The sequence below is a fragment of the Delphinus delphis genome, chromosome 8 (genome assembly GCF_949987515.2).
Source record: "Delphinus delphis chromosome 8, mDelDel1.2, whole genome shotgun sequence".
Lineage (NCBI taxonomy): Eukaryota > Metazoa > Chordata > Mammalia > Artiodactyla > Delphinidae > Delphinus > Delphinus delphis.
The window spans coordinates 47,444,348-47,461,174 of NC_082690.1; the positions used below are offsets into that span (position 1 = coordinate 47,444,348).

General features: G+C 37.2%; 1 protein-coding gene across 3 annotated transcripts in view; it reads right to left on the reverse strand.

Moving 5' to 3' along the window:
• EED (embryonic ectoderm development) overlaps nt 1-12,203 on the reverse strand; it is a 33,232-nt gene extending 21,029 nt beyond the window's left edge. Inside the window, exons 1-4 of one of the 3 annotated variants that reach the window (XM_060018141.1) lie at nt 11,754-12,202; nt 6,366-6,518; nt 4,312-4,404; nt 938-1,003 (exon numbers count right to left, since the gene is read on the reverse strand). In XM_060018141.1, coding sequence (XP_059874124.1) covers nt 938-1,003; nt 4,312-4,404; nt 6,366-6,518; nt 11,754-11,867 — 426 coding nt within the window. In that variant the 5' untranslated portion in view covers nt 11,868-12,202. Of the gene's footprint in view, nt 1-937; nt 1,004-4,311; nt 4,405-6,365; nt 6,519-11,753 lie in introns of all 3 variants that reach the window. The other 2 variants (XM_060018142.1, XM_060018143.1) reach the window with 2 other exon arrangements.
• Nucleotides 12,204-16,827: the final 4,624 nt, after the last annotated feature.

The window sequence follows — 16,827 nt, forward strand, 5'->3', positions numbered from 1 at the left end:
GGGCTTCCCTGGTGGTGCAGTGGTTGAGAGTCCGCCTGCCGATGCAGGGGACACAGGTTCGTGCCCTGGTCCGGGAAGATCCCACATGCTGCGGAGCGGCTGGGCCCATGAGCCATGGCCGCTGAGCCTGCGCATCCGGAGCCTGTGCTCCACAACGGGAGAGGCCACAACAGTGAGAGGCCCTCGTACTGCAAAAACAAACAAACAAACAAAAAACAGGTGGCCAGCTCTATAGGCTCTAATTTGCTGATCCTGGCTCTGTCTCAGTAACTCTACGTGCCTCTAGATAAAGATCAATAACTATTCAGTTTTCCACCTTTTCCTGTGTGAGACCTTCCCAGTACCGCTACAGGTTACTTTTTTTCTTATCACCTAAGGGAAGACTAAATGTTCCTGTTTTTTCTTACTTGCTAGCTTTTTCAAATGGATCTGGAAGAAATCTTATCACCAAGCTTTGACTGTTGTACCCTTTGGCTTTTTAAAGCTTTTTCTTTATAAACCCATGTTTTACAGTATTTCCTAAACAAACTGCACATGTTTATTTTTTCTCTGTAGGCTTTGATGACCAAATACTTGGTATGACTGCCAGGCACAGCTTCTGATTAACCCAAGTTCACCAATATAACTGCCCTGAAATGATAAAATTCCAAGCAAGGTCAAAGAAACAGGAAGTTTCTGCTTTCATTTTCTATTACAGGATTTCCAATGCTCATCTCCAGATACCCACACTGTCCTCCTTCATATCCACCCTACAATGGCTTTCTAGGAATCAGGAAAACTAGATACTAGGAATCTTTTGGGTGACAGTGAAAGATAGCATTGGTTAAAGTTAAGAAAGGACAATATAACTTTAGAGAACTAATTTCCAAAAGTTTTGGGGTACTTATTGAAAGTCAATTTCTTTAGCCAACAATATGGAAAACCCAGGAAAGGATACATCAGCATCCACATAAGATTGCAACAACCGGATTTCTCCTTGTGAGTGACATTCATATAAGGTAACCTAATGAAAACAAAAATACAGTAAATTTTATCTCAAATGTAGAAACACACTCTTCAGCTTTTGAACATATTTTAGTCACAAATGTATCTCAAAGATGCTACAGAAACTACTGCTTTAAAAGAGCTCCTTTAAACTTAAGGAAGCTATTATAAAGCCTAATGCATTACATAATTTTCAGAATATATTAAATACTACAGTAATAATAATGGTTTCTATTTCCAATGTTTTCAACTTTTATCTCATCCATGTAATTGCACCAACTCTTCCAAGTAAATAAAGTTGAATGCCTCACAGTAAAGTATAACTACTCCCTAAAATTGTAGTTTATCTTTTTTTTTTTTTTGGCTGCACCACAAGGCTTGCAGGATCCCAGTTCCCTGACCAGGGAATGAACCCAGACCTATGGCAGGGAGTCCCAACCACTGGACCATCAGGGAATTCCCGTGGTTTATCCTCTTTTAAAGCTTTAAAGTCTTTGGATAGTTTTAGAACATTATTAATTACATATAAGAAAATCTAGGACTTCCCTGGTGGCACAGTGGTTAAGAATCCGCCTGCCAATGCAGGGGACACAGGTTCGAGCCCTGGTCCAGGAAGATCCCACATGCCACGGATCAACAAAGCCCGTGCGCTACAACTACTGAGCCTGCGCTCTAGAGCCTGCGAGCCACAAGTACTGAAGCCCGTGTGCCACAAGTACTGAAGCCCATGCGCCTAGAGCCGGTGCTCTGCAACAAGAGAAGCCACTGCAATAAGAAGCCCGCGCACCGCAACGAAGAATAGCCCCTCCTCGCCACAACTAGAGAAAGCCCACGTGCAGCAACGAAGACCCAACACAGCCAAAAATGAATAAATAAATTAATTAAATTTAAAAAAAAAAGAAAATCTAAAATTTGCCTAATAAGTTTCTCATGGACATTGCTCATCAAATATTAACTTTCTGATGTACAGTGGCCTTTTCGTCACATATTCTAAAATTAATAATATATACACTTTATTCAATTATGTACAGTTGTCCCTTGGTATCTGCCGGGGATTGCTTCCAGAACTCCCCACAGATACCAAAATCTGAGGATGCTCAAGTTGCTTATATAAAATGGCATAGTGTACGCATATAGCCTCACACATCCTCCCATATACTTTAAGTCATCTCTAGACCACTATGACATCTAATACAATGTAAATGCTATATAAATAGGTGCCAGCACGAAGCAAATTCCAGTTCTGCTTTTTGGAACTTTCTGGAATTTTCTTTTCTGAATATTTCTGATCCACACTTGTTTGAATCTGTGGATGTGGAACCCACAGATACAGAGGGCTTACTCTATAATACTAAATTTTTTATAAATTTCTTTCCATTCTTCTTACAGCTTAGTCATGTTAGCAATAACCTGTTATTAATCTTAATAAGAGTCTATAAGAACTCTATAAAGATCCTTTAAATCATCTATCATCACCTATTAACAAGATAATCGCTACATTAATATTCTAAAAAAAATTCCTTATATGGATGCTAACTAGGTTGTCTTAAGAGATTATTTTGCTTTATTTTCTTTCTTTTTTTAAAAAAAGAAGTCCAAACAGCAGACCTTTTTATAATTCAGTAACGTATAATTCAATGTCATTTTAAATGAGAACAGGGATTCTTTTGGTTAGAAAGCCTGGAACATTACAATGAGCATACTGGAGCACAAACTATACTAATTCTAATTATACTAATATGATGGTGAAGTTAGTGAAGTATAATCAGGCTTATAGTGATGTCTTAAAAGTAGATACAAATGAATTAATGGATTATGTTCCCAATTTTCGGAAAAAATAACCTTAATCTCTTCTTCAAACTACATCAATTTCCCTCTGCATTGTTGTTTTCAAGCTACATATCACAACCTACATTTGGCTAAACACCAAAAAAAGCTGTTATCCCAGGTTATCAACTTGAGTATAGAGTTTCAAATTTTCAGAACTTCAATGACCAGTAAAAGCAACAGAGCCTTAAATTTAATTAAAACTTCCTTAAAGACTTCCAGGAAATTACTTAAAGCCAAATTTTACTTTTTAGAAAACAGGAATAGCAAAGTTCTAGCCCAGAATAGATGCATGTGTGTTTGTATGATCCTCAAACTTCCAGAATAAAAAAGGAAAAAAGCTTGGAAATATGCTGACATTTGAAAAATACTCAGCTGACAACTCCCAAGTTAGTTTTGATTGAGAACAGAATACTAACACTAAAACAGCAAACAAATATAGGAAACGGCGTGCATTAAAAATCATGGTCTTTTATTTCTCTAAAAAGCTTAGCACAATTACTAAAGAAGCATAAATTTAATTTCACTCAATTAAAGTAACAATTTATGGAACACCTCTCAGATTCACCTCCTTCCCCTACCCTCTTGTGCTAAAGGTAAAGAAAGTGACTTTGTTTATTGTCAATCCATACCAAGTAGTCAACTTCCTCCGTCTTTCTTTTTCCAAATACGCCAATCTGTTTCTCTGTTACTTCTCATAACTCCTAGTACAGTACTAATGAATAAGCAGAATGTCAGCTAATACAGTAAAGACTTATCAGGAGGACAATTTTTCCGAAGTGATTTCAGCTTAACAGAAAACTCCTGATTCTCCCTGGTAAGCACTAGGGAATCTTCCTTTTTCCCATTTATTTAGAAGTGAATGGAAATAAACAAGTGTGTGCAATCCACTTTTTCAGCCCCAGGTTTAACTAAAAAGTTTAATCATTTACATCAAAACATGCCCAGCATGGTTTTTTCTATGCATTCTCTCAGTTCAAGATACTCTGGCTTCCTAAAAACAATTCAAAACAAATGTTTACTGCATATAATTAAAATATTTTCAGTAACTATTACATAAATCCACTGGATTTACGCCTTCCATTTACAGAGAGCAACTAATTATGTTTATTATTTTTAAGAAATAACAAAAAAAACCCAAAAAACAAACAAAAAAGAAATAACAGACTTCTTACCCTAAATTGACAAACAACTATCACAGGCACTTCTAACAAGCAAGGTCAATTTTTTCAGCCACTCAAAACAAAATATTTATGAGTACAAAATGTAAATAGAAACCTGTTTCATGAACAATTGGGAGTATATATGAAATTAAGATATATTTTCAGTCATGAATATTACTTTTAATTTTGTCAGTTTCTAGAATGCTTCACTTTTACATAAAGGAACAATATTGTCAAACCACCTATACAAAGTTTACTTCAAAATCATTACACTTCAATGTTATATTAACACCACACTCTGGTAAGCCAAATGCCAAACAGTCCCCTTAACACTCACTCTGTTGCTTCCTACAGTTGCAAACACTAATGGATCTCCTTCTTTACTGTGCCAGTTAAACTGAACTCCAAACAATGGCTGATTATGATCTTCCTATAAAATAACCAAGAAATAAGAAAAATTAATATATTTTAGAGACCAAAAAATGGTACTAAACTGACCATTCCCATTGTAACTTTTTTCCAAAATGCAAGTTGCAGTTTTATATATCATACATAAACTGACTTTTGACACTTAAAAGGTATCTGTTAGTCCAGTTTTCACATTTTAAAATACTGGCGCATGATAAAGCTTTATAACAATTAAAGATTTAAATCAAAGGTTAGGTAACAAGTACTCATCAATGAAAATACTTTGATAGTTGCCTTCTATATCCTTAAACCCAACTGCATGCTTCTGAATCAAAATAAAATGGGTAATTGTGGCAAAGGCATTTAATCCCTTACGACATAAGGACACAATTTATTTTTCTGAAATAACAAATAACCTAACAGTTAATATAGTTTCTCCAGTACTCATTAAACTTTATTAGGTTTAATTTCCCTCGTACAGTGAAGCATATCAGACTCCATTCAAATCACTGCTTTCTACAGTTCTATAGAAACAACTTTAAGTAACCTTGAATTTGGGTCCTAAAAGAAAAACAACCCAAGAAGTTTTATAATGAACAAGAATACTTGAACAGTGGGGGCCAGGGGAGGCAGTGGGCTGTAACTTCACAGTTACCAGGAGGCTATAAGGAGATGTACAAAAAACAAGTATTCAGGTTTTTTTAAATTTTTATTTTACATTGGAGTAGAGTTGATTAACAATGTTGTATTAGTTTCAGGTGCACAGCAAAGTGATTCAGCCATACATATGCAGCTTTTTCAAATTCTTTTCCCATTTAGGCCACCACAGAATATTGAGCAGAGTTCCCTGTGCTACAAGTATTCAGTTTTGTTCACAAAGTTATTTTTCAGCCTTAATTATATTGGCAATCTCCTGGTGTTTAATAGTAACTTTCATATTCACTTTAAGGCACTGATTTCACTTTTAAAGTATAACAACATTTATTTCTTATCCTTCAAAAAGCCATAGCTTTAGGCTTTGGAAATATTTAATCAAAATATCCAAATGGCAGTTAAAACCACCTTCCAGATATACTACGTAAAAAATAGGTTAATATACCTAAATATTAACATGAAACTACAATGGACACTTTGCTTTAGAAGAAGGAAAAAAAAAAAATAACAACCACTGAGATTAATTTCCCTCCTTTTAAGACAATATAATTTGACACACTGAGCAAGGCATTTTGCTACATAGACAGGAAAATAATTTCCATAAAGCCATAGCTTCTTATGCTTTCCGAAGACTTTAAAGTATATTTAGATATTTTTAAAAGAATCTATCTAACATATGTATAAGATAACATAATGTATATTTTTGCTCAGCACAGGAAAAACACCCCCAAATTTAAAAAACAGGAAATGAATACATGTAAAACATTTAAAGTAAATACCAGTAATCCTTTTTAAAAATAAAAACACTATTGAGGAAGGTAGTAATCTAAATAACTCCAACCTATTTTTTCCAAATATTGAATATTCAAAAAAATTTTTAGTTTCTACCTTTTCTTTGAAAACAATTACAAATAAAAGAGTTAAATTTTTAAAGACTGCACAAAGACATCTGTTTCAATTTATGCTAACTCAAAGTTAATGAGTCACATTCAGTTTTTTTCAGTAACAGGTACCAGAAAGTGGCTTATGCTTTTAAGTTTTACCAAAATATGAAGAGTAACATTTCTCAAAATCAATAAAAACAGTAAAGAAAAACCAGATGCAATACTAGGTACTACTCATTTAATGTAAAACAAACAAAAAAAAGCTAAACAAATGTGGAATGGATTATAATAACTATGCAGTCCGCCCTACAAACAAAACTTCAGATTATTATAATTTTATAATATTTTTAACTTGACCGAATATCTTGAGCATAAAATGTTTACCACTGAGAATTAACTCTGGAGCCCATCATTCAGCACATAGACTGTGTCTTTCTGTACATACCTTGAGACTATTTACACATTTGAAAGAATATTTGCATTTCTTTGACTTCCATTTTCCCTTCCCCCAACTTTTCCTTCCAGGCGCGTTTGGCGTATTTGTAGGTGTATCAGGGCGTTCAGTGTTTGTACCACTTTCTATACTGACAGCATCATCCTATGAGCAGCAAATCAGAAAAAATTATATGAAACAGCAATACTGTACTTAGGAAATGAGTTCATACTGGGTAGCTACTGACTGGCCTAAAAGAATTAATAAATCCTGCAAGAAATGAAGAAATTTATTCTTGTCTCCAAATAAAAATAAAACACAAACACATTAGGATTTGTGGATATTTGATATTTCAGCAAAAATATAAACAAAAAAGCTAACCATGATGATGCTAATGGTAAGAATAATACTGCCTTTAAATAACAAGGCACTGGTCTGTGCCAGCCACTTTACTACATTGCCTCACTTCATCTTTACTGCTCTTCATACAAGGTACTGTTAGATAAGGAAGTGTTGCTTAGAGAGCCTAAATGGTGTCTTGCTGGTTAGGGCTGCTGGTATTCAAAACCAAAAGCTATGACTCCTAAATCTGACTGACCTACATGTCTTCATAATTTATTTGACTGCTGCTCAGTTTGGAGCATGGGAGTGGGTGGCCGTTTGAGGCTACAGTGTTAGTGCTTCCTACTTTAGATGAAAATCCTGATTATCATTCAAACTCTGCTTATTTATAACACTTAAACCATTTAGAATTTTTTTAGGTTCTACATGTTATGTGCTATATACAAGTGAAATCTGACTCATAGCTCTAAAATAATCATATAATAGAGCTCCAGAAACTCACTGTAAAGTAAAATCCTTCCAAATGTAGAAATGGCTGCAGGAAACCTTGAAAACTCACCTAACTTATACCTTGTCTCCAGTCCACAAGCTATATTAATGGTCCTCTACTCTGAGAAGAGGATTTCACTACCTCCTTTGATTACATATTCCAAAGTGTTCCTTGGAATAAAGAGATTTATTTAAACCTATATCACCTTAGGGCAGTAGTTACTAAATTCATTCCAGAGGAAGCCTTTTTTTCATGGAGTGCCTATTAACACCTATGAGAACACATATTAGGAACCATTGTCTTAGAGGTTATTTTTAAATTACTGCTTCCTAAAGTTGGCTTTATGATATTACAGAACATTAAAAATTAACTGGAGTATCAGAAAGTATATTAAAAATTCATATTAATTCCTTAAAAACTATATGGTATTATACAGTAGTTCTTAGGGGTGGTTTTTCAAAACGAATGGTTCCTACCAAAATGGAACGCTTTAAAAAAAAATACACAAATCATTCTAAAATATACTGGTTATCTAGGGTGAAAGAGAATGAAGTGGATAGATGGCACATAGTAATGCTCAATATCTAGACTGTAATTTAATGTAAATATAATCAGCTTTTATAGATATAGAAATGTAAAACTTTAGAGTTCAGTTCCTAGGTTGAAATCACTGGGGGTTTTTTTGTTGTTGTTTTAATATATATTTACTTATTTATTTAGGCTGCCCGGGGTCTTAGTTGCGGCATGCATGTGGGATCTAGTTCCTTGACCAGAAACTAAACCCGGACCCCCGCAAGGGAAGTGCAGATTCTTACCCAATGGACCACTGGGGAAGTCCTGAAATCACTGTTAATCTCTATTTCTCCCTACCTTTCAGTTGTATTTACACAGTTAAAACCTAGTGTAGAAAACAATTTTGTGTTTCACTGGAAAACTATATAACTACTGCACGCTCCTCCGTGTTATCAGATTCTAACCCCCTTCACTGCCTTTGAACAATCTTACATCTCTTACACTGTGCATAATCCAAAGGTAGAGGTTCAAACTGTCTTCCCTTTCACGCTGAAGAAAAGTTTTTGTCTCCATTTGCAATTTCATCTCTACATTCCTTTAATCCATATACATTTGTACCGTTTGACTTACACTTGCCCAGTTCCCTCATATGAGTAAAATAAAATGTTTCTGAAAATTTATTCTTTTTCTGAAAATTATCTTTCAACACTAGAGAAATGAAATGATAAAACGGTTAGACATTTATTCACTAGCTTCTTCCTAGTCTGGAAAATTCTTCTTTCCATTCTAAAAATTCAACTGCTAATCAAGAAGCCCCACAAAACATTGTTAATAATTGGGGCACATTACATGTATGTGTATGCGTGTGTGTGTATGTGTATAAACTTTTAACCACTTAATTTACCCATCTCCTCAAATAGGCAAATCAAGACCAAATGGAAATCGAACAGTCAAATGGAAATGAAATACAGTCACAATGCTTTCATTTTATCTTTAAATTCAAACCTTTCCTAAGTATCTAATATGTGTACAAACTGACTTCCACCTTGGCCCCTCCTCAAAATACAGAATGGTACTATGCAACATATATGGCACTACCATCTGCATTTGCTCAACAAGGAAACAGGGATAGTAATTTGGCCCTTAATCTTGCCACAGGCTGCTTAAGCAAAAGACATGTCTCCAGATTCAGCCTTCTGATCTCAGTACCAGACAACTATTAGTATTCTTCCATAAGCTAACTACTCTACAGTCATATTAAAAAGTTAATAGAATGGCAGATACATATAAAACAAACTTAAAATAGGTCGGATGTTAACTAGATTTATTGTGCTGATCATTTTGCAATGTATACAAATATCGAATCATTATACTGTGCATCTGAAATAATATAATGTTATTAATCAATTATACCTCAATTGAAAAAAATTTTAATGTCCTTTCAATTCTTTGATTCACCTTAACCGTAGCAAGCGCTCAGACTACCTTCACTCCAACTCAAAAACACCACATTCTTTCCTCCACTTGCTTTTGGCCTTCCTGTCGTTATTTGGCTCCCTCAAGAGTAAAACCACCTGCCCTTGTTAGCTTTTTCTGAACTCATTTTTATACAGAGTTCTCTACTCGCTTCCCTTAACCTATGTCCTAGATCTGGGTCCCTGGATGAAATTCAAAGGACCTGTGAACTTAAGCGGCAAAATAAACAAATACATAAATAAATTTAAAGTTGCATTTTAATTTTCACTATCTTTAAGTGAAATCTATTACTTCCTTCTATTATAATGCAGGCAGCATACATGCTAATGTTACTGTAGCTGTGACTTTCTCACCAATGAAATCAGGTATTTTTATATCACATTATAGTTGTTGCAGATCTCAAAAATTGTCTATGCCCATCATAACTATCAGAGTCACTGCAGACCTAGTTACTTAATGTGCTAATAAAGAAGCACTTGATATTAAAGCACTTTATTAAAACAAATCTTAAATTTGTTTTTTAAAATTCTGTAACTTTTTTTATAATTTTATCACTGATTTTGTTTGTAATCTTATATATTGTATTTTATACATTTGAAACTATTATTCTGAGAAGGTTTCACAGGATTTATTAAGGTGTCCAAAGCACAATAAAGGTTAAAAGTCCCAGCCAAATGGAGGAACCAAAACAACGGCTTAGTCCAATCATCTAGTTCTGAATAGCTTTAGTATGCATCAAGGAGTACATTCCTCTTAAGGGTCTGTAAAAAGAAAATAACCTTTCAATTTATTTGGTTCCCTGAAATTTTCCTCAGTCTAATAGGTTATTGATATTTTCATTACATTTCAGCCTGATTAATATGTGGAAGGGCCAGAAACGTAAGTCTAGACAATGTGATTACAAAAGAAGTAATAGTAATTAACACTTGTATGGTACTTATTAAGGGGCAGGCACTCTTTTCAGCACTTTACCTATATTATCTCATTTAATCCTCACAAACATCCCATGAGGTAAATACCGTTATTATCCCCATTTTTAAGATAAGAATCTAAGGCAACTAGGTCAAGCACCTTGCTCAAGATCAAGCAACCGGTAAGCAGTAGAGTGGGGATTTTAACCTAAGAGATCCAGTTTGTGCTCCTAGTCACTAACCTAATCTGCCTAGAGAAATTTAAGAAGGGGTGGAAATAAAACAGACACCAAGGGCTGGAATGAAGAGGGTCAAAAATGTTAGATCCCAATATATAATAAGATTGGGAAGCACAAACAGGAAAAAAACAGATTTAAAGTAACATTCAACACCTAAGCCTTCCAGAAATTTCAAGTCCAAATCCCACAAACAGACAACCTGCCAAATATCTTTCTTCTATCTGCAAAAAGAATTCTTTCCCATCTGTTCAGTGAAAATTCTGGTCTTGACACCATGCCATATACATGCTTCAGTCGGTGATGCAGTGATGTAGAACTTAGGAACTGGGTGTGTAAGGTACAACATCTATTCTTAAAACTAGCTAAACTGAGAAAAAGAACAACTTACACCACCTTCCTATAACACTTTAAAGGTTTAAAAAAGATAATCAGATGTTGTTACCTCGGAGGGTTCACATTTCAGAGTAGTAATTCGTTGAGTGAACTGTGAAGACATTTTGCTGACCTTATGGGATATAAACTTAAAGCATGAAACTGAAAATTAATGTCAGTTCGGTCATTACTGGCGTCTCACCTAAAAACACGGGGATCAACTGTTGGGACGAACTAGAGCATTACCAAGATCCATTTAAGAGTTAAAAAAAAAAAAATCTGATTCCAAAACACCTTACACATGCGAAGCCACGAGCCCACACCTAAAGACATCTACCCTGACCACAGCGGCCTAAAATCTTCCAGGTCATCCCCTTTATCTTAGTGAAAACTTACAAAAGAGTAACTGTCCCTTCTCATTCCTTCCTCAAGGGTCGTTTCCCCCTCCAAGTCAGTAGACGACCCTCTCAATTTTCCTCCTCCCGAAGAGAAGCCGACTGTCAGGCACGCCCCTTCTCCACGCACAAGACAGGAACGGACACAAAAGCCCCTTTAAAAGAGTCACCGAAATCTCTTACGTCTAAGAGCTAATCTTCCCATCCTGGACAGTCGGTAAGGGTCTACGAGTGACACGGACCCTAAATTCCTTTTTAAAAGTCCATTAACACATGCTGGCCCCTCCTTCCAACTGTCTTAGAAAAACCTCTAACTTGCCTTTTAAACTACTGGAATCTCAGATCCGCACTCTCCCAAAATCTGCCTAAAGGCCCAGACACTCCGCATGCACGCAAAAAGATCTCAGAGCCCTCTGACCTCCACCACCACGCTCTCTCTAAAACCACTCTCCTTCGTCAAGTTTCCGCTCGCTCTCGGCCGCAGCTCAAAATCCCCGTAGAAACAAGTTCGATGTTCTCCTCCACGCCCGCGTTTTCCTGAGTAGAGGGTGACACCTCTCCCTCCCCCCACAGCCGCCTGCCCGCCCCCGCGCCTACAGTTTAAAAAGAATTTGAAACTTTCACTCCAAAGTCCCGTCCGGACTGCTCAGCGCTGCACTCACATTCTCGTCTCCAGAGAGGTCCGGGTTGCTGTTCTCGTCGCTGCTCAGCTTCTGCTTCTTGGCCGCAGGCATGTCTGTTCCCGCCGGCGCTGTAGACACTTCCCTCTCGGACATATTCCTCCGCCTCCCTCCAGGTTCCTGCCGCCTAGGGCGGGGCCTCCGCCACACCGCCGTCAAGCAAGCCCGTCCGGAGCTTGCCGCAAAGTTGCCACTGCCGCCGCCACCTCCACCACTCCCCCCACTGTCGCAAACCGCGCCCAGCCGCCGAGGCGGGCGTGCGTGCGACCCCGCCACACTGCTGAAAAAGGGGCGCGCGCGCGCGCCCTCCCGCGCGGCTTCCTGGATCCTTCCCTTTCCCCACTCCCGTCTTGCCCTTTTCCCGCCGCCCTCCCGGCAGTTTGCACGGAGAGGTGTGATCCTTGGCTTTCGAGGGCAATATTTCGTACGTCCCCCTTCCCCACGACCGCCTCGAAAAAGGAGAGGCGGAACTCAGAGGGATGCCCCCTCACCCCCTTCCTCCTTCCAAAGACGTTTCAGCCGCTATTGGCCCAATCCTTCGATCCCCGACCCGCTGCAAGGACTCGAAAGTCTGTGGAATGGACTAGCCTATCAATGTCCCAGGAGACGGGGGACGAGACGAGAAGTCACCTCTTGATTTAGCGGTGTATGCCAAGGGTCCTTAATCTTGAACTCGGAGAATAACGCTCTCATATTATTCACGGAACTGATCACAATCTAATTTTCGGTTGCGAAGAGAAATTTTTAAATTGTAGACTGCTTCTCACTTTCCTCCCCTACCTAGCAAATGGGAGTTACCCGCTAATGGGTGCGCATGCGCTGGGGCGTATTCTCGCGCTTGGTTGTCCGGACCCGCCTCCTCCAAGCCCCTCCTCTTTGAAATCTTGTTTGTGAACCAGGTAGTCTTCCACCGGGTTTCCGTAGTCCGGGATGGATTTCTAAACGCTACAAAATCATAATCCCTGAATGCCTCCTAGTTTCTTGATGAATATTTATTCTAGTGAATGTTTATTGCGATGAATGTTTATCCTCGTCCAATTGGTACCAATATTGGGTAGGGTTTAGGTAGGAATATACTAAAATTATAATTCTAGACTCCAATGGGTTACATTCCAGAGTGCTTCTTTTACCTGTTAAAGGATTATCAAGGCCCTGAACGACAAGGCCTAAGAGTCAATGGTCATCTCCAAGCATGTATGCGACTGAGAGACAAATGACGGACAATATTTTTTGGCACACCAGATACAATAAAATTCTAGGGGAAGGCAACAAACTGTTATGCTTCACCAAAATGTTTGCTGTGTTACCGTATCTGGGCGGTTGACAGGTGCCAAATACACGGGTGAGCCTCGTGGATTTGTTAGATGGGTGATTAAGACACATAACCAAATGAATAGCCCAGAAAAGGAGAACTATGACAAGAAATAAAAGCCAGTTCCCCCTCCCTCCCCCTTTTTTGGAACTTAGCTGTGACAACATATTTCTGGACCTCATCTGTAAAAATGAAACTTTGGGAAGGCACCTAATACTTCTTGATCACTTACTTGATATTATTTTTTTGTCTTTTAGACCTCATTACATCACCCATTGGATAAACAGTATAGAGTGACCCACGATAAAATTCTAGTGTATTAGAACTACTTCTGCATGATGCCTTAACACAGAGAATACCATTATCTCTGTTTCATTAACTGCAGATTGCAAGTCACTCTTGGGGATAAGGAGAGAAGTCAGTTGAGAATGAGTAAGGGAAGGTAAAGCAAACGCAGGGCAGAATAAGAAGTTTTTGCAATGAAGACTCAGGAAAAATAGCGAAGCTGAAAAAATTAAAGTTCATATCTTAATAATAGTAATTGCCCTTGTTTGTTGAACTCCTAGTTGCCAGGCGCTGCTAAGCACTCCTCAGTTGGTGAGAGAGAGATGAGACTGGTATGGAATCACCACTGAGAAAGTAAGATGTGCTTTGGTACGACGTTTTCACGGACAGAGACAAACATACCCCACTTATCTGTTGATAAGGATGTTTGTGAATATAGTTCTACAAATAAAGGATAGTTAACTAAAGCGTTTCCAATCCAAATTACTCTGTGTATCTGGGATCAGTGGGAGTCACCTTCTACTAATAAAATCAGAAAAGTGCTGAACATTTGGATAAAGGACATATGGAAGGAAAGTGCCTTTCAGCATGCATGTTATCCATAACAAAGCAAAAATATTTCAAAAAATATTTTAGTTTTATTAAAACTAGGAGAGATATTTTAAAAATTTGATGAGTCAGGGATAATAAATGGAAATTAGTTAATGTTCATTATTGCTAATGTTAAAAAATTATTCTGACACTTGTTAAAACAGTAAGGAACCTTAGGACTATTGTAATAAGTGTCAAGACTATCACAGTAGGAGAGAGAGATAGGGCTCAACTCTGAATACAGCAAGGATAGGTGGGGATTTATAATCAAAGAGAAGAGTGGCGGGGTGGGAGGTGAAAGAGTTCAGGACATGCCACCTGCAGTATGCTGCTTTGGAATATTGATTTATTTTATTTTATTTTTTTATACAACAGGTTCTTATTAGTTATCAATTTTATACATATTACTGTATATATGTCAATCCCAATCTCCCAATCCATTACACCACCACCCCTCCACTTCCCCCCTTGGAGTCCATACGTTTGTTCTCTATATCTGTGTCTCTATTTCTGCCCTGCAAACCAGTTCATCTGAACAATTTTTCTACGTTCCACATATATGCGTTAATATACGATATCTGTTTTTCTCTTTCTGACTTTCTCTCTGTATAAGTCTCTAGATACATGCACGTCTCTACAAATGACCCAATTTCTTTCCTCTTTATGGCTGAGTAATATTCCGTTGTATGTATGTACCACATCTTCTTTACCCATTCATCTGTCAATGGGCATTTAGGTTGATTCCATGTCCTGGCTATTGTAAATAGTGCTGCAATGAACATTGGGGTGCATGTCTCTTTTTGAATTATGGTTTTCTCTGGGTATATGCCCAGTAGTGGGATTGCTGGGTCATATGGTAGTTCTAGTTTTAATTTTTAAAGGAACCTCCGTACTGTTCTCCATAGTGGCTGTATCAATTTACATTCCCACCAACAGTGCAAGAGGATTCCCTCTTCTCCACATCCTCTCCAGCATTTATTATTTGTAGATTTTCTGATGATGCCCATTCAAACTGGTGTGAGGTGATACCTCATTGTAGTTTTGCTTTGCATTTCTCTAATAATTAGTGATGTTGAGCATCCTTTCATGTGTTTGTTGGCAATCTGTGTATCTTCTTTGGAGAAGTGTCTATTCAGGTCTTCTGCCCATTTTTTGATTGGGTTGTTTGTTTGTTTTTAATATTGAGCTGCATGAGCTGTTTATATATTTTGGAGATTAATCATTTGTCAGTTGTTTGTTTGCAAATATTTTCTCCCATTTTGAAGGTTGTCTTTTCATATTGTTTGTAGTTTCCTATGATTTTGCAAAAGCTTTGCAAAAGGTTTTAAGTTTCATTAGGTCCCATTTGTTTATTTTTGTTTTTATTTCCATTACTCTAGGAGATGGATCAAAAAAGCTATTGCTGTGATTTATGTCAAAGAGTGTTCTTCCTATGTTTTCCTCTAAGAGTTTTATAGTGTACAGTCTTACATTTAGGTCTCTAATCCATTTTGAGTTTATTTTTGTGTATGGTATTAATTTCATACTAATTTCATTCTTTTACATGTGGCTGTCCATTTTTCCCAGAACCACTTATTGAAGAGGCTGTCTTTTCTCCATTGTATATCCTTGCCTCCTTTGTCATAGATTAGTTGACCATAGGTGCATGGGTTTATCTCAGGGCTTTCTATCCTGTTCCATTGATCTATGCTTCTGTTTTTGTGCCAGTGACATATTGTCTTGATTACTGTAGCTTTGTAGTATAGTCTGAAGTCAGGGAGTCTGATTACTCCAGCTCCATATTTTCCCTCAAGACTGCTTTGGCTATTCAGGGTCTTTTGTGTCTCCATACCAATTTTAAGATTTTTTGTTCTAGTTCTGTAAAAAAATGCCATTGGTAATTTGATAGGGATTGCATTGAATCTGTAGATTGCTTTGGGTAGTATAGTCATTTTCACAATATTGATTCTTCCAATCCAAGAACATGGTGTATCTCTCCATCTGTTTGTATCACCTTTAATTTCTTTCATCAGTGTCTTATAATTTTCTACATACAGGTCTTTTTTCTCCCTAGGTAGGTTTATTCCTAGGTATTTTATTCTTTTTGTTGCAATGGTAAATGGGAGTGTTTCTTTAATTTCTCTTTCAGGTTTTTCATCATTAGTGTATAGGAATACAAGAGATTTCTGTGCATTAATTTTGTATCCTGCAACTTTACCAAATTCATTGACTAGCTCTAGTAGTTTTCTGGTGACATCTTTAGGATTCTCTATGTATAGTATCATGTCATATGCAGACAGTGACAGTTTTACTTCTTCTTTTCTGATTTGTATTTCTTTTTCTTCTCTGATTGCTGTGGCTAAAACTTCCAAAAACTATGTTGAATAATAGTGGTGAGAGTGGACATCCTTGTCTTGTTCCTGATCTTAGAGGAAATGGTTTCAGTTTTTCACCATTGAGAATGATGTTTGCTGTGGGTTTGTCACATATGGCCTTTATTATGTTGAGGTAGGTTCCCTCTATACCCACTTTCTGGAGAGTTTTTATCATAAATTGGTGTTGAATTGTGTCAAAAGCTTTTTCTGCATCTATTGAGATGATCATATGGTTTTTATTCTTCAGTTTGTTAATATGGTGTATCACATTGATTAATTTGTGTATATTGAAGAATTCTTGCATCCCTGGGATAAATCTCACTTGATCATGGTGTATGATCCTTTTAATGTGCTGTTGGATTCTGTTTGCTAGTATTTTGTTGAGGATTTCTGCATCTATGTTCATCAGTGATATTGGTTTGTAATTTTCTTTTTTTGTAGTATCTTTGTCTGCTTTTGGTATCAGGGTGATGGTGGCCTCATAGAATGAGTTTGGGAGTGTTCCTTCCTCTTC